Source organism: Thunnus maccoyii, chromosome 1 (genome assembly GCF_910596095.1).
Source record: "Thunnus maccoyii chromosome 1, fThuMac1.1, whole genome shotgun sequence".
NCBI lineage: Eukaryota > Metazoa > Chordata > Actinopteri > Scombriformes > Scombridae > Thunnus > Thunnus maccoyii.
In genome coordinates, this window is record NC_056533.1 from 8,718,991 (window position 1) to 8,741,338 (window position 22,348).

Consider the following 22,348-nt stretch of genomic DNA (forward strand, 5'->3'; position numbering starts at 1 on the left):
CTCCGGGACGGAGGAGGAGAGTGGTGCGTCCACACGTCACGGGATGTGACACAGTGACGTCTGTGTTTGGGGCGGGGTTAACGCCAAGAGAAGCTCGTCTGGGAGCAGCAGCGTGTATGGCGAGTGGAAAGTGCCAATTTAAGGATTACCAGGAGGTGGAGGAGAGGGAGCAGTCTGTATTGAAACTGACAGAAGTATATGGTATCCATCATTCTTTTTTCACATTGAATATAACTGAAACCTTGCTTTTGATTAACATTGAATACAATAATTTAATACAATTATAATACAATAATTGTTTATTATTCAATATAATAATACAAATGAAATTGGCATGGCCAAAAATATTGGTACCCTTAACATAACTTAATATTTTGTAGCACAGTCTTTGATGGCAATAACTGCAGTCAGTCACTTTCTGTAACTCTGAATAAGGTTTCTACACTTCTCCACTGGTAGTTTGGCCCACTCTTCTTGAGTAAACTGCTCCAGTTCTCTCAGGTTTGATGGCTGCCGTCTGCCAACTCCAAGTTTCAGCTCTTTCCACAGATGTTCAATGGGATTCAGATCAGGACTCATAACAGACCACTTCAAAACGGTCCGATGTTTTCTTCTCATCCACTCTTGGGTGCTTTTTGATGTATGTATGGAGTCATAAACCTGCTGGAAGACCCATGACCTGCGACTAAGATACAGCTCTCTGACACTGGGCTGTATGTTTCGCTCCAAAATGTCTTGATAGTCTTCTGATTTCATTTTGCCCTGCACAGATTCAAGGCACCCAGTACCTGAGGCAGAAAAGCAACCCCAAGACATTTCTGAGCCTTCTCCATGTTTCACAGTAGGCATGTTGTTCTTTTCTTTGAAGGCTTCATTTTTTCTTCTGTAAACATCTGGGTTGGTGTGATTTACCAAAAAGCTCTAATTTTGTTTCATCTGTCCAAAGCACATTCTCCCAGAGGAACTGTGGCTTGTCCACATGCATTTTGACAAAGTCCAGTCTGGCTTTTATGTGTCTCCCTCTTAGAAGTGGGGTCTTCCTTGGTCTTCTACCATGGAGCCCATTTTCATTCAGACAGTGACAGATGGTGCGACTTGAAACTATTGTACCTTGAATTTGAAGATCGGCTTGGATCTGTATTGAAGTTTTCCTTGGTTCTTTCTCAACCAATCAAGTAATCCTTCTGTTCAAATCTCAAGCCAATTTTCCTCTTGTGACCACATCCAGAGATGTTGGCTACAGTTCTATGGGCCTTAAACTTCTTAATAATATTGGCAACAGTGGTCAAAGGAACATCAAGCTCGTTGGAAATGGTCTTGTAACCTTTATGTTGACAATGCTTGGCTATTACCTTTAATCTAATGTCTTCAGACCACTCTCTAGTTTTCCTTCTGTTTTCCATGTTCAATGTGATGCACAAAGTGGCAAAAAACAGCAGAATGGGTAATTTTCTCCTTTTAAACTGGCTGCATGAGTGATTATAAGATTGAAAACACTTGTGATACTAATTAAAACAAAATAGTCTGCTTACAGTATCACTTCAAATCAATTATTTCTTACAACTTATAAAGGGTACAAATAATTTTGTAAAGTTTGTAAATGTATGTCTTGTATTACTTTTATATTATTTACCATGAACACAGAAGTGGTCTATTTTGAAAACACACTAGACAAATGTAACATGCGACAGTGCACAGATCCTCTTTTCTCATGTAAATGTCACAGGACAGTCTCCTTCGGTACGTAATCGTGGCGCTGCCGTGGCGCTATCATGGCACTATCCGCTCGCCATACAGCGTGGGAGTCCAGTTGGATTTCTGTTGATACACACTGCTGAGGATGGTATGATTTCTTACCTCCCTTGTGTTAATGTGATGTATAATGTAATGTCTCTCTCTTCCTCTCTGCGTGTGTGTGTCTGTGTGTGTGTTACACTAGCTGCTTGATTCAACGCTTTCTGTCATTCTGTCAGACAATGGTCTCTGATTGATTTTCATATACTTGAAATGATTATGCAAGGAAATCTTTAAGCTCACACTGTATTTGTCTCACATGAGGAGACCAGATTCAGCACATGCAGATCCTAACTGCAGTAATTTGATGCCACCTAGTGTCATCAGTAAATTACACAAAAGCCTAATAGTATGGGCTGCACTCCACTTACATAAATCTACTACATTTAGGATGCAACTGTCCTCAACATTTTGACACCCTGAGCAACCTTATATAAGGTGTTCATCACAAATGAATGGACAGTCTGTTTCATTCACTTCTCCCCTCACCTCTCTGTTGCATGATATCAACTGTGACTGCACTTGAGTATGTTGTTCAAACATTAGAAATACTTTTTTTTAATTTTTTTATCAGGTTTCCATAATACTTTTATCAGAAACTGATAGATTTTAATTTTCATCAGTAGCCTACATTAAAAAAAAAATGAATTTTTTTTTTTCATCTTTAGTCCACCCTTTTCAATTGAAAAAAGGCATGTAAAGAATTCCCATTTACAATGTGTACCTGCAAAATTAACTATTTATATAACATTTAATGAATTAGCCAATAATTACTTTGACCTAAATTGTTAATACAATACTAATATTACCTCTACTTACTGTAATTATGCAATGTTACCAACGAGAGAAAACGCTGAGGATATATATGAAGTCAATTAGTTAACTCGAGTTCAGGAGCAGGGCAATGTCTCAGTCACACCTCTAATCTCCTGTCAAACCTGGTTAACCAATCCTGCCCCGTCTCAGATTGCTGTCACTTCCCCTCATCCATTCATCTTCCTACCTCATCCCTACCCCATCCCTCCCTCTACCCATCCTTACCCACATCCCTTCATCCTCTCTTTCCTCCTCTCATCCCTACTGATTCAATCCTGTGCATACCTCTCCCATGCCTTATTACTGCCTGGGGCCCGTAATCGGCTCAGGTGAAACCACGTCTGAGACAGATCCCCCACACTGAGTCTCCCTCTGCCCAGCCTTCATTATATCTGTTCCAGACCAGTCTAACTGACAATGCCCCCCCCCCCCCCCCCCCCCCCCTCCTCCACAACACACCCCCCTTAATCACATATTGTTGTGGTGTGCTCCTGGCTGGCAAATGTTAGTATTTTTCATCTTTGCCCCAATGTAGTTCAAAATGTCGTTTCTGTAACCGAGGGTGTTAATAATGACCAAAGCATTTTATTCACATGTCAAACATGAATGTTTTTGTGTGTTTATTAAGTCTTTAAGGCCACAGGATACTGGTTTTAAAATCTGTGTGAAATCTAAATATTAGACTGATTATCCAGCACCACTACCAAGAATATACAAATATTAAAAAAACATATATACATCATAAGCCGATGGCAGACATAATATTCATCCATGGACTGGTTCAACACGTGCATATGCTGTGCTCTCTCTCTGAACTGATCGGTGCAACTGTTTCATCTAATATGTTGTTTTCTAATTCACACACAGCATTACACTACTCGACACAAACATACAGCTGCAACCTTCTGCATGCGTCAGACCATGTTTACACAGAGAAATTGAGCACTGTTTTGCACTTATATACAGGAAGGTGATATGTTCAGTGCTGTCCCGTTGCCATCTTTGCCTCTATATACTGCAGTACTGCACAGTCACACAACAGTACACGTCTATGTGATGTCTATGTTGCCCCTTCATAGAAAGTCATCTCCATGTGAAAATGTCCACATGTCCATCTCACTGTTGAGTCATGCACCATGAGTCCCGAGGCTGAGTGTGACGTCATGTACTTCCAGACGGCCAACTCTGCAGTCATCCAGCGGCTGCTCACACACAAAGCAAGCTTTGCTCTGCTCACTAACAAAACACACGGCTGACGTCCAAGACCAATCAAGAGTGGAAGGTCAAGGCTAAAGTGTTTACCACACTGGATGGGGATGATGCATTTCTCCACCACAGTTTAATTCACTGAACTCTGCTCTATCTTGTGACAAGCCCAGTTAACATTAATCACAGATTTGGGAGTTTAAAGATGATAAATCCCCTGTTTTTCAATGATCTGGTGCCCTTTAAGACTCGACACCAGTGGGGAGCTGAAAGCGAGCTAATTGGAGACAAAGTGAGAGAGAGTTTGGCCAGAGGAGACCTGCTGTGTGTGCAAAACCACCAGGATGTGACTGTTTACAGCACAGTGGGAGGCAGCAGTGGCTTGCTGCTCATAGATCTGTAGCATTTTTTGGGTTTCAAGGTGGCTCCACAAACATATATTGTTTCATTACATCTATGCAGTGACACCATATGGTTATCTGTTAATCCACCAAGTGTTTAATATCATTAGATACACTACAAGTATGAGAGGACTGGTCAGGGTTCATGATGAGATGATGAGGGCCTGGAGAAGACACACACACAAACACACACACATACATTATTACAATATTAATATTGAGTGTTTGTAGAATTGTGTACATTGTAGTCTTCTAGGAATATACAGTAGTATTCTTGGCATTTAGAGTAAATGGATGCTGTGTAAGCTCATTATGTTAATGAGATTAATGGTTGTGATCTAAAAGTACACGGCAGTCTGCCTCACATCCCCCAATGGACGTCTCCTGCCTGTATTTTGGCAGGGTTTCAGTATGCGTGCAGATCCAGAAATGCCACGATCCGGCTTGTAGGAAAAGGAGCCGGACCGTGAGAAAATTTTTTTTGTAATGTTGATTCCAAAATAAGTAAAAGATTCCCAATACATTTGGCAGTGAATTAGGAGGAAAGGGGAACTGATCTAACAAAAATGAGATATATCTTTAAATCTTCTAAATCTTCCACATTCTAGGCTTGCTGTTGGAAGGTATGCTGTCCTCTTTATGGTCTAAGAAGATACAAATGTGACTACTTAAAAGCCCTGCACAGACACACAGGTGTTTTCAATCACACAGGCTAATTAGACCTCCAGTCAGGTTGAAGTTGGGTGGAGTTATGTTGGAAATGACATGATGTCACCAAACCCTATGTATTAATAAGAATGATAACAGTGTAAAGTGTCACAGTCTAACAGGTGCGACAAAACTAACAGGAGAGTGAGGAAGATGTCAGTCATCTGCTGTTTCACACGTCCACACAGTCCTGAGAGGCCTAATCAGGCAACATAAGTGAAGACGCCTGTGAAGATGGAGGAGGGGTGCGTAGACCGGCTGTAAACCTGCAGTAACTGATTTTCTTGGCCACTTGGGAGAACAATGCTGATATATTATCACCTTTTAAGTTGATCAAACTTGCTAGCAAACAGTTGGTAATTAACACATGTTTGTGTCCATCTGGCAAATGAAAGTCCAATATTCGCTCTTCTACTTTTAGCTCAGTTTTTGGTCTCCACCAACTCTTGGGGGATATATCTGGTTTCTTAGCTGCTAAATGCTCCACTATGTTCATCAGCTAGTTGCTAACTTTTTTTTGTCAGCCATCTGGTGCTGCTGGGTAAGTAGCGTACAGTGGGTTTTTAGAGCAATTTTGCTGAAAAAAGCTGCCTTCTGCTACTGAAAATGACCCTGAGCGCCAAGAGTGAATCACAACAGTAATGCTGCACGTCCGGAAAAAAACAAAACAGCAAGTGAAAAGACATTAAAATGCTTCGTAGAGCTGAAAGGAACTGCAGAGTTGGGTGACGATTCTTTTCGGGTTTTTCACTACAAGTGACCCCACAAACAAGTAGTCATGTGATCCATTCTTGATATAAAAATATGAATTATTTCAGCTTAAAGATTACAACTAGTTTTGAAAATTAAAATTTAATGACAGATTTATATTTCACATATTTATAGATTGTATATTTCACAGAGTATTACACATATTTAGAGTTATAATTAAGTCGGGATCAAATAACAGCTATGAAGACCTTGTATACAGTAATACTTGAGAATGTTAACAAGCATAAAGACTTTTGAAATATTAAAAAGTTGGACCCCAAATGTAATTTAAAGGAACAATCACAGTAATTGCTGTGACAGTCATTAGTGACTATCATCTTCTCATGTTCCACAATCTGACAAGAGATTCTGGACAGTAAACAGAGCAGGTAGATTGTCTCCTTGCTGTTAACCTTGGCAGCTATTGAAACAAAGCTGGGATCTCTTAGGCTGCTAAGCAGGGTCAAATCCTGGGCAGAGAGTAACAATAGCTTGTCAGTTAGATTAGCGCACCTCAGCCACTGCTTCAGCTGTGACCACTGGACCGTCTCTCACCTTTTATTAACCCCAGACCGCTGATCTCTGACTCCTTCAGGGGCACTGCAACATTCTTCATGTGGTGAATTTCATGCTTGAGAGATACATTGTGCTACAGGTCAGTGTACAATGATAACGCACCGCCAACTGTCTTCCCAGTTGTGAACGGAGCCAACCTGGCAAAATGTTGAAATCCTCATTAGGACTTGTACAAAGTCCTACTTAACCTTTGACCTCACACAGACTAGAACTCATTATCTGGTAAGAGATTAACCCACATAGCTTAGTAAATGATCAAACTACATACAACTCAACTTTAAATTGAGACACAAGCTTTGCAGTGAAATAAACTAGAATTTATTGCTGCTTTTAAATGTTTAAATGTTTTGCTCATGCTGTGACAGTTCTTACACTTTCAAATACAGAAATATCTGCACGTTATCATTGAGTGTTATGCATAAATACAATAATTGCTATTAAAAAGTGGTAAAAGTGTGGTGATTGCTCTGTTACTGACTCATATACACATATCAGCATTAAATGAGTGAAATTCACTTTTTTAACCCATAGCTGCACCGGTGGCAATGTTATTGCTTTTGTGACATGAATATTTCAGTATTTCTTATTCCAGGTATTCCTCAAAGTCATGTTTTTGATTTCTCCCCATTCAATTTTTCGTTTTTCCTCTTTTACATTTTTATTAAAATAAGTTTTTATATTATTAACCAAATATTCCATGAGTAGGCCTAAAATGAGCATGCATTTCCTGTGGAAATGTAAAACATCCTTTCATCCTTTTTGAGTATATTTAGTATTTACTCTGGACCACATTCACATCACCATTCACCTACATTATTTCACACAGCATGACAATTTACATTTGATATGTAAAGTATTATTTATATCTGTGTACTTCAAAAATTGATATAACTAAATAACTATTTCACATAACATTTACACTTTGAGTACATTTATGTATCTGCTATTATAATCAAATTGCTCTGCTTTATTGCCTGCTAACATTAGCTAACCAGCTAATATTACTGTAGATAGAGATGAACTGTTGCCATAACTAAGTAACTTTATAGCTTAGTTAGCTTATCAGTTAAGTAGGGTAGCTTTGAGATAGACTCTTAATATTTAAGAGTTTGGTGATTTGATGGTGAAAATAACAAATAATCATTGCAAACTTTAAATAATGCTCATGTGGAATTCAAATAATAATTTTAACACTTATATAAAGATACACACCATAGGACTATACTTAAGTAATGCCTAACTAATGCATGAGTCATGATGATTGATGCATGAATATATGCAGTCAAATGTCATCCAAATTTTTCAAAATGACACATAGTTTATTGCAAAGAAATAGCTGAAGGCGTGTTCCATTTATCATCACAGTTATTAGAGTTGGCAATGTAATCAGGCTTTATCATTCTTTAATTTTATACCTACAGACAGTGTTTACACTCTTTCTAATTGGGTGGTCAGTCAATAAATGTATGAAGTAACTGAATTCACAATGATTAATTGATAAAGTCGTAGTGACTTGATCATATATTAAAGGTGAACAACAGGAATTCAAGATACATCCTACATTTATTCATGCATTAATTAAACATATTGAAGTATATGTTTGTGCTTTTATTTTACAGTGTTATTCACTTTAATTATGGATCATAGGTTCCAGTGACCTATCTTCCAGTGTTACATTTAGGCTACTCCAGTGTTTTTTGCTGCCCTGCTTGGTAGTGAAACTCTCTAAATGTGAGTGTGAAGCGGGTGTAGCAGCCAGGATTTGGTGTCTCAAGAAAGTTTTCCTTGTCCTTGGTCTGTTGATCTATGGCCACTGCAGGGAGGTGATGCTGGGATGTTGTGATGTACTGGGTGTTACATCGGTTCAGACGGCTGTGCGAAGGCCAGGAGGGACACAGACAGTCTGAGGCTTGTGTGAATGACACAGGAATTCAAAAAACATACTCTCTTGGTGCTTTTCAAGGTCAGGTGGACTAAATGACTGTGATTCAGAGGGACTGTCTCTTTGCATCTGTCTACAGTTAGGAAGCAGTTAAAGTTTTCCAACAGGAGGAGGGGCAGGTTTTGGGTGTAGTCCCTTAAACAAGCAAATATTGAAGACGGCAATAATGGTTTTAATTTGACATTGTGAGATTTCGCAACTGCTTTTCTCTGCTCCACCCTCTTAGCTCTGACTTGCCTCCACATTTTTGCAGCGAAAGCACAACAAAGACACAAACCCTCCCTCTCACTTTTCAACCAGAGGACCAAATGTCATTCAAAGCAAAGACACTTCTTTTGTCCTTCACAGCAGCACATTTCCTCAGACTGAGAACACTGTCCGGTATTTTGATTGATCATGTATTTGTATCTATTCATAGAGGCCAGATTCATCATTCCAATTTGTCAAGTTGCTGGAGTGCTGAGTTAATTATGTGCGGGAAAGCCAGAAAAAGAGGACAGCCTCCTGTTTAGACTCATCTGAGGTTTCCCCACCTCACCTCTGCTCCAAACGAGCTGCCAAAGCTTCACCGGGCTACAGGAACTGCTTGGCACCATGGGTAATTAGTGTGATGAATGCTTTAGCGGAACAAATAGTGGCAGTCGGCTGTCTCGCTCATCGTGTGGCTGTGCTGTCATAGCTCAGGGGCTGCGGGCTCATCAGGGTAATGGATGATTCTGCAACAGGACCATCCCTCAACCAACAGCGCCGCTGCTGAGCAGGAAACAGAGTTTTACAGGTTTTTTATTCTGTGTGAAAACAGTGCTGCTGTAGTTTTCTTGAAGGTTTCAGCTGGTTATGGATGTCAAGTGCATGTTTGGAAGGTTAGTGCTGATCAATAATAGTTTCTGTGCAAACACCTCACAGCACATGTATGAAAAAAAACACTGCAAAGATATAAACAAGTAAGTCTTTTTAACGGCTTGACCACAGGAAATGCAAAGGAATGAAGCAACACGTTTTTATAGATATGTTTTTGTGATTTTTTTTTTTTAAAAAGCCTCTCAGGACTGCATACATGGATATGCAAACATCTTGATACTAATCCTCTGTGGGATTCTTTTCTGTGCCTGGGGTGTAGAGCCGTCGCTGCTGAAATGATGGATCACATTATTAGATTAGAGGAGAGCAAGGACAGACTGCAACTGGATTTGCAATTCACAGCCTCTTTTGTATATGGACCTTTTCTGCATGAAAGGGATAATTGGGCCGTTGTCACTGAGTCAGAGATTGTTTTTTAACAATGTGGGGAACCTTGCAATAAATCAGGTCAGCTGTCTGAGCCACATCACTAGACAAGGCATTAGTCAAATATGCAGAATGATCCTTTTGCATACAATGTAAAGCAGAATACGTCATCATTTATTCGCAGATATCCAGATATCCTAATTTTTCCAACAAATAAAGGGCATATGGTGATTTTGTCTTTTGGATGAACCTGAGTGTAGAGGCAGCCATGAAGGTCTGGCTCTTTGTGCTGTCATTTCAGTACCAGCTAATGGCCTGTGCTTACTCTGTGCCTTGACTTTTCAACCCGCTCTGACAGGGAATAATATTCTGCACATAAGGATGGATTCTCAGCCATGTCATCCATGTAGCGGAAGCTGAACGGGTTGACTGCCACAGACAGGTAATCCATAGCTATCAGTAAAAAAAAACACAAGTTCAGTGAATTGTTTCGATAGCAGCCAGACCCACAGCCAACAGAGCGGGAGAGACAGGCGAGGTCGCAGAAAGGTTATTTCAGGGTTCAGGAGGTGAGACTTTGAGGATGTGGACACGTCAGTCCAGCAGAGTCCTCGGGTCAATGTGAAGACAAGTGGAAGACACATTTCTCTGTCAGCACGTAGAGAACCCGCACGGGTTCAGGCTTTTGTCGTGAGGTCCCAAGTCATTGAGTCAATAGCCAAGGAACATGACACAACCTCTCACAGTCACTCGGCATCAAGCGGAACAGGGAATGGCATGCTTTCCATTTCACTGCACCGTGGCCCCGGCAAGACCCCGTCTGCACTCGAGAAACAGGAGAGCTCTCAGCCCGGGCTCTCGCATAAAGCAATGCCACAACCTGGCCCCCGAACACGTACATTGCTCCCTCAAAGCAGAGGTACAAGGTGATTTACCGGTCAATCCATAACCCTGGCTATTATCTGCACTGGCTGTTGTAGCGCTGCGGGGACAAGAGGCCCATGGACAACCAGAGGGCTTGGATGACAGGAAATTAGATCATGGCAAAGCACAAGCGCATTTCGATTAAAGTAATGTCAGGATTTATCTTCTTCTATCAGTGTGTTTAGACAGGAAAAGAAAATGTGACCCTTCACCCTATCTGACCGAGCACTGACCAAGTGAATAGAGCCTTTTATCACAAGCATGGTTTTACATGTTTATATAGCAAACTACATCATACTGTCTGTGCATTAAAAAATGTCTAAACAGATAAAAATGGATATCTTGTATTCTTCATATCATTTAGGTCATTTTTTTCCAACCTTTTTGGCTTGTGACCCTTTGTAGTCAACCAGTTACTACTAGTGACCCCCAGCGACGCATTGCATATGTATTTTAAGATGTAAGCACTTCAAGTTTCATTCTATTGCTTTTTACAGTCCTGAGGAAATAAATTGTCTGATATTTTACAAGATAAAAAGATTTGAGAGAAGTCTGAAAAAATGTACATAATGTGGTGTAGTAGAAATGGGAACACTTTATTTTATGGGTCCCATCGTTTCCTACTAATTTTCAGATAATCTTCTCAATAATGGGTTGGGTACTTACCAACTAAACCAGCTTAACACTTTTTACATTTTTCTTATAATTTGTACCAAATTGCACCATCCCCCTTTCTGGAAAATGTCCTAAAAATTAACTGTCACATACCTGCAAATTACTCAGAATATTTCCAGGAAATTAGTATAATATTAAGGGACCTGCAAAAAAAAAAAAAAAAAAAAAAACGTTAGCCAGAAATGTATTTTTTTCTTCTTTCCTATCTTGTTAATCACAAGCCATCGTATTTATCATGTGATCCCTTGTGGGGTCTCAACTCCCAGGTAGATCTAACTGTGTCTAGCATGTTTTTAGCTGTGCTAGTTGCATGAATCTATGTATGGCAACGTCAGTCTATTGGTCCACCGCTTTTCTTCAGATTGATATATCTCAACAACTATTGAATGAATTGCCAACAAATATTGTACAACACTCATGGTCCCCAGAGGTTTATTCTTAATGACTTTGGTGATCCCAACATTTCCTCTAGTGCCACCAGCAGGTAGCGATTCTAAATTATCTTGTGAAATAGGTCTTGTACAACACTCATGGTCCCCAGAGGATGTGTCCTAATGACTTTGATGATCCCCTGAATTTTTCTCTAGCACCACTATGTGGTTCACATTTGTGCGAGTGAAATGTCTCGACAACTTGGCTATTGGATGGATTACCATAACAGTTCATCCCCTCAGGGAGAACTGCAATGACTTAGGTGATGTCAGTCTTTCATCTAATGCTATCATCAGGTCACATTTTTAATTTGTCCAGTACTTTGGTTTATGACCAAATACCTGCAAAACTAACCACATTCCCATCAGCCTTGACTTTACTTTGTGGTCAGTTCTAATTACCAAATATTAACTTGCATGGTGAACATGTTAAACATTACATCTGCTAAACATCAGCATGTTAGCTGTGTAATTGTGGGCACGATGTTAGCATTTAGCTCAAGTATTGCCTTAGTGAAGCCTCAGACAGATGCTAGCATGTCTGTATACCTTTGTCCTTGTTCCGCTCACACCATTTAGATATGTAAACATAATCTGGTGAAAAATATTTCTGGTTGGTTTAGGGATGCAGATGTTTGGTGGATGAACAGTTGATGTGATTCAGTTGATGTCTCAATGGTGTGCAAACCACCTCATATTGACCATCAGGGGAAATCATCTTAGGTTTGTGGGCTCTTTGGTTGATAATAATCAGGCAAAAGGGGTCATATTAAAAACAAAAATAGTATATTTAATGTATTTACAATAAACATACAATCATGTAATCTTTTCCAAGAAATATACAGAACATAAAGCTTTTAAATATAAATTCATGTACTTTAAAGAAAAAAGAAAGAAAACAAATCCAAAGAAGCAATAGAGCATATCTAAAAATCTTTAGTGATGCTTTGAAAATATAGGTGATATTTTCTTATTTCAATGCCCTTTTCCTTCTGAAAGGTCCCCTGCAAAGAGCCATGAAACCAACACACTGAATACCATCAACAACATAAGCTAACACATCACTCTAAAACCTTCACTAACATGGTTAGCACATGGTTTCACTTTAGTCCAAGGCAACATGCTGCCTAAAGGTTCAAACCAAAGAATTATCTATCTGCATATGAAGAGTTTCCTTCCAAAATAACGTCTTTCATTTACAAAAAGTGACTTTCCAAAAGAAACGATTAATAGCAACAAAAAGGTAAAACAAATTATGGACTTATTTACAGGATAACTGTACTTATTTGTAAAATGTCTCTTGAATGATAAACATCAGGACTGTTTTTTTTTGCCCAGAATTGTAATATTTTGGCAGTAAACTCTTCATATGTCAATACTTCTGTCATTATTATAGATCCTCTATAAAAGTCAACCTGCTGTTACAACAAGGCAAGGTCATCAAAAGAGAATAATGAGAAAAATAGGATGTAAAAAAAAACATTTATGCTCAAAAGTTATTTTCTCATCACAAGGCAAAACATCTCAAGCACATTTAGGTGCCAAAAGAAACAGTCCTGTCGCCGCAGGTGAATACAAGGTCAAGCACGCGCTGTCACACTTGGCAGCGCATTAGACAGACCTAGAATATGTTGGCTTCTTCTTCGCGAGTGTTGAATGTTACAGTGCACAGGTTGATATGGCACAACGTAGGCTCCCAACAGAAAGTCTCAGAGTAGAGCTTATCCAGGCACAGGTGCAGGACTGCTATCGGTGAAGTTTGGCTGATTTTTTTTTTTTTTTTACAGTCAACCTTATCTACTGTACAATGTCAGGCTATAGCTTAACATTGGTGCCACTTATTTCAAGCAAAGTATTGTTTTTATTTGGACCAAAGCAACAAACAGTTATCAGCTTTGCCACCGATGGAAAGAGAGATTAATCTAAATTAGACAATACCTTCACTAGTAGAAAAGTCCTACATATTAACAGTTATTACATCCTAAATAATACTGTTTTCTAGACCAATATACAATATTTTATAGGCAATATGTTTTTGGGACACTTTGTATGATATGGTGACAGTAAGTGGAGGGATATCACAGAGAGGCTACATACAGCTGGAGGATCTGCTCTGAGCTCCAGCGTGTTGAGACAAAGTTCTCCGCAGGACGTTACACAACACTTCTATGGTGTCACTTTGGCACTTGTATGGCACTATTATGTACAGAGGAGACCGAGCCAGCACTATGACACACTGGACGTTACAAATATCAAAGACAACGCCACCTGTTGTGGGTTGTTCAGGAGGAGATGGTGGACAGCTGGTAAAGGTAGTTATCACCCTCCTCCTTTTAGAAACCGGGAAGTTTCCTTTTCACTCGTTTGTACATCTCAGATTTAGGTGTGGCTGTTCTGAATGTATCTTCTCATCAGGGGCAGTCACATTTTGAGCTTGAATCTCTCATCAGTGCCCAAAAAAAGGTTAAATCGCTAAAAATCAGTATTTATACTCTTAGTTCACTGCAAACCAAGCAAACACCAGTCTAGACTGGTCTGGTTTGGCATGGCTCTGTAGTGAATATAGGTCCAAACTTTCTCTAACTTTCTCTCCCCATTTGATATAATATTCTCTTTATTATTTATAATACTGAAGAAGCATCAGTGTAGAATTTAAATTATACTATTGGTTCATTGAGTTGCTTAACTAAATACATCAAGTAGTGTGGACCCAAAATAGCATCTACTATTTAAAATGACTCATAAAACATGAATTTGAAACATGAACAAAATCATGGAACTGGAAGGATAGTAGGTGGCTTTAGCTAACTAAAATAAAATAGTTTGATATTTTGGAAAACATGTTTATTCACTTTCTTGCTGAGTTAGATGAGAAAATCAATACCACTCTCGCATCAGTCCTGTAAATATGTGCCTGGAGCCAGGAGATGGTTCGCTCAGTTTAGCATTAAGACTGGAAAAAGGGGGAGACAGTTAACCTGGCTCTGCCTGAAGGTAATGAAACCTGACTACCAACACTTGTAAAGCTCACAAATCAACACATTATATTTAACTTGTTTAATCTGTACAAAAACCAAAGTGTAAAGCGACAAATTGTGTTTTTACGATGGCATTATAAATCAGGCTATTTCTTGGCTGATCGCAGTAACTTTCTGGAGTCTCAGTTGGTTGACTGTTAACCTCACCATGACGACAAGACTCATTCCATCGCTGAATGCCTCCTAGCTCCAGCTAAATATTTACGGACAGACATGTGAGTGGTATCAATCTTTTCGATTAAGTCTCAGCAAGGCAGTGAATACGTGTATTTCCCAAAATGTCAAACTACTCCTTTAATCCCCACTCCCAAACCTCAAAGGGATAAAAAATTTGGAGATGAAATCTATTGAGATGGTGAGTAGCTGGACAAATGTCCATATTTTTGATGCAAAACATATTAAATACTTACAAAGTAAGCCAGGAAAAACAATATACTCTATATAAACTGGATATGCCAGAAATCAGAATCCTATCGAATTCCTTTGACAAAAAAAATAAAATAAATTAAATCCGTATTTAGACAATCACTGCAGTGTGAGTGATTATGAGTCGGCTGAGTATTTTAAAAAATTGTCAACATCACAATGCAGTATGCATTATAAAGCTTTTCCATGGTCAAAAATAGAATTTGGAGGCCATTTGAGTTAAATGTGTATTTAACCACTATCATGGCCACCAAACCACAGAGTCTGTGCAACCTAGTGACATACTGAATATTTCTTTTATAATTGCATGCATTACCAGCATGCTTTTAAATGAACTAATTCTGGCTGGACACTGTGCGTCATGCTATGCTGTGTCTGCTGACAGCTAGCCCACCACAATCATCACGTCTCACTGCATTGACTTGGCGTTCTACTTAAATACCTTCGCCGACTAAATGCCTTCACACCCTCAGGCTGTATGTGTGATGTGAGCTTTGCTGCCGTTACTGATGCTATTGGTGAAGGCCTCCTCCCCCACAGCCTCCAACCTGCTTTGGCATTACTACTGTTCATACAAGTACACTGTAGAGTCTTATTTGCAGTGCTCCCTGCTTGTTATTTATCATGTTGCTGTGTATTCCATGCATTACTGCTGCAGGGGGCATCCCCAAGAGTAGAATTACACCACCAAGTCAAAGTCTATTTCCATCTCCATTTGCCATTGACATGAGTGTTCCTGGCAGAATTATAATGGTGGTACAGTCAAATCAGGAGTTAGAGAGACACTCATGTAAGACACTGAACTTCCTCAGTTATAGTTGCTTTGGGTCAGATCATCAGCTAAAGAGAGGACTTTTTAAAATATTTTGCTGTTGATAGTTGCTAATAATTTATCTAATTTCTATAAATCTTAGAGAAAAATATTGAATATCAACAAAAAGGTCTGAAAAAAACTGTTCTGTGGCTCTGAAACAGAAAATTGGTCTCAGACTCTCGTCCGGCATTCATAACAAAACTCCACACAATGACACATTAAAGGGAAAATTATTACATGTTGGCTCATCACTCCTCTACCTTGAACAGACATCTCTAGGACAAGAAGGGGCCAATTACACTGAAAGACTCTGTTTCTTATTAGTCTGAAATCTGAATGTGCAACATCTTTCACATCAACTCAAACTGAAGAGTTTAGTTCCAAAATGGGATATCCACCCTTCCAGAAAAAAATTAATCTTCTCTTACTAAATAACTAGTGGCACAAAATCAAAAATCAAAAAGTCACTGTTGAATTTTATACTGATGTAACATTTCGTCAATTAACCAGTTAGTGTAATTGGCATCTAATTTGACAACTGATAAATGCTAGTTCCAGATTCTAAAATGTGAAGATTTTATGCTTTTCATTGTCTTATATAATAATAATAAGAGTATTTTTTGGGTTTTGGACATACAAAACAAGTTATATGAATATGTCACGTTTTGCTCTGGGAAATTGTGAAGGACAATTTTCACTATTCTCTGACATTTTACTGATAAAACAATTAACTGATGAATCAAGAAAATAATCTGCAGATAATCAATAATAAAAATAATCATTAGTTTCAGACCTAAACTATTGTTTTTAATCTAATTTCTGGGTAAGCCTTACAAGATATTAAATGAACAAACCTATTTAGGATTTATTTAGGAAACTAGCCACTTATCAATTTTTCCACCACTAGTCTGAGTCACTACGATTAGAGTTAAAGAAAACTGTAGTTTTTGTGCACAGAGTTAAAAATCAAGTCTTGAACAAAAACTGAAATACAAACAAGGTGGAATAAGGGAACACATAAGTCTGTTGATAAGTCTACAATAGGGTCAACTATTAGTGATAATAATGACTCTCCTCTAATGAGGAAAGGCCCCAGTTGCACTACAGCTGTACGTTCTTTACGTCTGTAAAAGTGCTCCAACCATAATCTATAATAATGCATAATCTAATAATTTACAACCATGTAAACTGTCATCATCTCTATCTGTCAACTGGACCTGAGAAAAGCTTCCTTCAGAAGGAAAATAAACTGATAAAGCTAATGCATAAACTAAATTTCAGATTTCTGCTTTTCACATTAGCTTTGGTCTTACAGTAAATATAAACCTAATACGACCAAAATTTTACCAAAGCTTTTGATGACCTAGAGCTGTTTCAGAGGCATACTGATGGATTACTGGACTGCAACATAACACATAACTGTGACGTGTCTTGTTAAAAGTTTAGCGGGGGACCTTTGTCCTTCCTCATGTTCGCTGTCAATCCGTAATCTGCTGTCAAATAAAGGAAGAAACACCCAAAACTACAGAAAAAAGTTGGGTTATAATTTTGTCTGACAAAATGGACCAGATCATCTATATTTTAGTAAAAAATAAAAATAAAACATTTAGTGCAATGTGGATATAGAGCATTTTGGAAAAGATCTCTTCAATTTTTTTTAATATCTATCATGTTTTGGGTGAGAGGAAGATAAGACCCTTACTGAGGACAATCTTCTGAATCGATAGGACACCAAAGAAACATCGCACATCAGGTCAGTTGCACATTAAGAGCCTCAGCTCCAGTCTGCAGTCCCAGTGCAGACCGCCACTATAAAACTGACTCCATGTTGTCACACATCTCGTGGTCCTCCAGGTTGTATATGAACTTTGTCCTGTTGACTGGGTTCTGGGTGATCTCCTTGCCCAAATTGTCCAGAGTCACATTAGAGGCAAAGAGTTCAGTGGGTGTGAGGTAACCCTCGCTGTTCTTAATGTATTTCCTGTAGTTCTTTCTCAAACACTGCCATGTGGTGGTGTAAAGGACGAAAGCTGATGACTTGAGGACGATGGCGATGCTGACATACAGATGCCTGTAAGCCACGTTGTCATACAGCATGCAGGCTCCCTTCTCGCCGCAGACGGAGCTCCAGAACAGGCAGGTGGAGTCGATGCCCATACCGAAGATCAGAGGGGGAGGGATGAAGCCTGGGGCAGGATGGCATTGTGGACAGACAGCAGGTCGAAAGGTCAAAAAGAGTAACAGTTTGAGTTCAGGTTGCCTTTATATCCACACAGACAGACTGATGAAATTCACTTCAACCAAGGGGAAAAATTGCTCTGACATTTACATCAAAGAGCAAAAGAACAGGGCAACAGCCGGCGGATAGCACAAACACAGCAGTGTGAGACATTTTACAGAGGGTATACCACCACAAATGAAGAACAAAGGATTGTTCTTCTCTAAATATAAGATAGTAAGATAGACAGATAGTAAAGTATGCAGGAGGAAAATTTCTTACCGATCAGTCTCAGGAGCAGGAAAAGAACTCCAAGGGCGTAAGATTTAAGCTCTGGACTTACAGTTCTGAAAACAAAGAAACAACAATGTGTAATCTGATTACTGCATCTGAGCCACTGACCATCTGGTTGAATATGCAGAGCAAAATATTACATTAATATCCAAATTTAACACTTTTTAATTGTATTTAAATGTCTTTTTACCTGTGTTGCTTTTACATTCTGTCTTGATGCCTTTTATGTTCTATGTAAAGCACTTTGAATTGCCTCGTTGTTGAAATGTGCTATACAAATAAACTTTCTAAGCATGAGTTAGGGATTCAAGCAAGCTGGAGACCACAGAGCTGTATACCCTAAGACGACCCCAAGATGACCCCAAGATTAAAGGATAACTACAGTTTGTAACGACTTGCCTCATATTTTTGTAGCTTTGGCCATTATTTTGCCATACGGCAGCTCAAACTTGAACCAGGAAGTCTTTGATCAGCTGGGACCCGTTTGTCTGTTTGCTCTTTTCTTGCACTTCTTTTAAGCAATGTTGCTGCTTTTCAGAATTGATTCGGTTATGCGATTCAGGCATCATGCAATTGGTTTATGACGGACATTCAGATCTCTTTCACACATCACATTACATATCATCTAATCTAATCTATATTTATCTTTATTACTTGGAATCTGGGGTGGAGTGAAAGAGTCAGCAGCCGGAGAGCCACTCACAAATTCAGTGGCTGTAATAACCGTCTATTGAGCCGCTATTTATTCAAAAGTAGAGGGTGAATGAAATTTTGTTACATTTATTATTATTATTATTATTGTTATTATTATTATTATTATTCTTTTGAGATATTAGGGAGAGGGTATTGTGGTTTTTTTCCTAAGTCAAGGGGAGGGTCAAAAGAAAATATTAATAATGCTGGGGAGGGTCTTGCTCTTATAAAACAAAATATAAAGATTCAGCCCCCCTCCTCACCCCAGTTACTTTCATACAGTCCCTTAGTGGTATGTTATTTTACCATCAGGAATGAACTACCAAAATATAACCCAAAGTGTAATAAACCATAATTACCTTTAATACACAGACAAATATGAGCAGCTTACTGTCTTAATGTTGGGTGATATCCATATGTTCTGTGCCTTAGTTGATACTTGTCATGATATCTGACATAATGCTGTCCTGTGTGTCAGTTTTTCTCTGCAGCAGTGTCTCCAGGACACATCACTGCTCTACCAAACCACTGAAGCAACTGTGTCATTTTGCCCTTCATCAGCTATAAATGTCAACAGCTCCCTCTTGTGGGCAGTTCATGTATAACAGACAGGGTTCTTACCTGATGAGGATGATGACGGAGGGTGTCTGGGCCATTGCTCCGATCATGCTGCACACACAGATAACACATAGGAAGGTGAGGAAGGCCTGCTGACAACCTGGACTAGGACACTTCCCTGGTAAAGCCACCGCATCTTCACTGGTGCTGGATATACAGGTACAGCTGGTCAGGTTCTGACACAAAGACAGATGAGATATTAGTTATATTAGTGGTGGATAGAGTCACTGAAACACAAAGTCATTGTGTGACGACAAAAAATTGAATAAAATATGGGAAATGAGAACAGAATGCAACAAACTTCTTCACTGCTTTACTTTAAAAATCTTGTAGACTTTTATTTTACTGCTTCTGGTAAACACAGAGATAAGTGTGTAATCTCTATATCATCTTAGCGGCATCTTTTGTGAGTTTCAATGCACATCTGGAATATATGAATGTACAGTGCAGTCTTTTAGTATCAAGACAGTCACACATTTTCACTAAAATTGTGGGACTATTTGTAAAAATGGTTAAAATTTCTACAGGGTTCATCTGACATGGATGTAAAGAGTCTCAAAATAAAGCTGAGAGTCACCATTCACATTATAGTTATTGCTTCCTTTCAAATCTAAAAGTGTTGTAGTACATAACCAAAACAACAAAAAAGTGTCACTGTCCTACCACAGAGAGAGTGCACTGTATGTACAGTACCAGTCAAAAGTTTATGACACACATTCTGACTCAAGAGAACGGTAAGGTGTGTCCAAACTTTTGACTGGTACTGTCTGTATATGTATGTTTCTTATTCAACTCAGTTGGTCTCCACTCACTGGTTTGGTGCAGCCCGCAAAGCAGGCTGAGAGGTAGGTGACTCCATTGGAACCACAGACAGGGCTCACTGATGCTGTGTAGCAGTTACAGTTATTGATGCACGGAGACTCAGGTCGCTGCCAGGAATGCAATGTCCTGCAGAAGAGGTCAAAGGTCATTTTAGGAAGGGTATAGTTTATGTGCATTATGTTGCATTCACATCATATTGAAATAACCAGGTCAAAAATTTCTGTAGACAATTTGACTATGTAGACTATGTGCTAAAATTTCCAACTGTGATGCACTAATGACACTGTCATCAGTTGTTATGTCAAAGCAAGTGTTTTCTGACAGGGGTCAATTGCATAACAACAGAGGTGAAATACTTGTGGTTAGATCTGTTATGTGTCATCTGAGACACTATATTACAGATATAAAGCATTGCTGATGACACATGAACCAGATTTTACTGTGGACCAGATATTACAGTACAGAGAAATGGTGGAAAACACAAGTGATTAAAAGCTATATCTAAACAAGAAACAAGTTGCAATATTGTTCAAGAAATCTCTCACAGATTCTGTTTTGACAACATGGGAGCAGCTCCTATTTTAAGAACATTAGCATATTTTTAGCATTTGGCATATTTGAAGTGCAAGTCATTCACAACTAGAATATGTTTCTTGTGAAACTGCATACAAGCCATTCAATGACTTTTGAAAAATAACAGAAACACTAAAGTCGATGTAGCTCTTTGGTAGAAATTCTTGAAAAGTCTCATTCACATTAGTGGGTGTTCAATCTTACTCATTGCTGTAGGCGACTGTAACCCCAGCGACAGGCCCGGTGTCACAGCCCAAGAAGAGAAAAGAGACGTAGCACGCAGTGGACACCAAGTTGACCAGCATGGCCATGCGGACAGCGCCTAGAGCTGACAGATTTAACTTCTTAACCAGCAGCCCCCCAAGGAAGATTCCCAGACAGGCACAGGGGATGGCTGTCATACCTGGAGAGGGAAAGACAAGGACGTCCAGTTTCCTCAGGAATTTTTACTGGCAGAGGAGGCTTCTGTACTGCTTAAATATAGTCATTATAGTTCTTCACTGGTTAGTTTGGATAACCTGACTACTTTAAATTAGGAAGATAAAGAAGGCAAAATAAAAATAAGACATGAAAATTTACCAAAAATTTTAAATATATACAATAGACAGGTGACAAATTAAAGGAAAAACCTGAATAAATAAGTGGAGAAACAGAACGAATGCAGATGCTTTCACAAAGGTGCACTGCATGGTACAATTAAGCAATTAACATCCAATCATGCTCTGTCGCATGTAGAAATGCTGAGCAGGCCCAGTTGATTCTGATTTTGTATCAAGATGGCAAAAGGAAAGGATGTAAGTGACTTTGAAAGAGGGTTGATTGTTGGGGCACGAATGGCAGGAGCTTCAGTGACAAAGACTGCTCAACTGGTTCGTGTTTAATAGGAACAGTGACTAAAGTGACATCTGCATTTAGATCTATGAGAAAGACATCAGTAAACAGGCTCGGAAACTGTGGTTGACAGCGCACATTTGATGCTTGTTCATTAGTGCGATATGTAAGGAAAAATAGAAAAGCAACACTTCCTCAGGTGACTAAGAATGTCAATGCAGGACGTGATCAGACTGTGTCAGCAAAGACAAATATATATACATATATATACTGCCACCCTGCTATATATATATATATATAGCAGGGTGGCAGTGCATAAACCCCTCATTACAAAGATGAATCCACATTTGAGAGTCCAGTGGTAAAAAAAAACACAGGCACTGGTCTACAGAGATGTGGAAAAAAGTGATATGGTCAGATGAGTCATCTTTCACTATATTCATGACAAGTGTGTGAGTGTGTGTGTGGCACTAAGAAAACGGTACAGGCCTGAATGCTGGACCCCTACAGTGATGGGATCCGTTGGCTCTGTTATGCTGTGGGGGGCATTTTGCTGGCATGGTTTGGGTCC

At 39.1% G+C, this 22,348-nt stretch overlaps 1 protein-coding gene across 1 annotated transcript in view; it reads right to left on the reverse strand.

Moving 5' to 3' along the window:
* Positions 1-12,327: 12,327 nt before the first annotated feature.
* Positions 12,328-22,348, reverse strand: part of LOC121902742 (solute carrier organic anion transporter family member 3A1-like) — a 30,176-nt gene continuing 20,155 nt past the window's right edge. The window contains exons 6-10 of the mRNA XM_042420001.1: positions 21,151-21,349; positions 20,364-20,499; positions 19,555-19,727; positions 18,229-18,293; positions 12,328-17,914 (exon numbers count right to left, since the gene is read on the reverse strand). Of these exons, the coding sequence (XP_042275935.1) occupies positions 17,538-17,914; positions 18,229-18,293; positions 19,555-19,727; positions 20,364-20,499; positions 21,151-21,349 (950 nt within the window). The 3' untranslated portion in view covers positions 12,328-17,537. The remainder of the gene's footprint in view (positions 17,915-18,228; positions 18,294-19,554; positions 19,728-20,363; positions 20,500-21,150; positions 21,350-22,348) is intronic.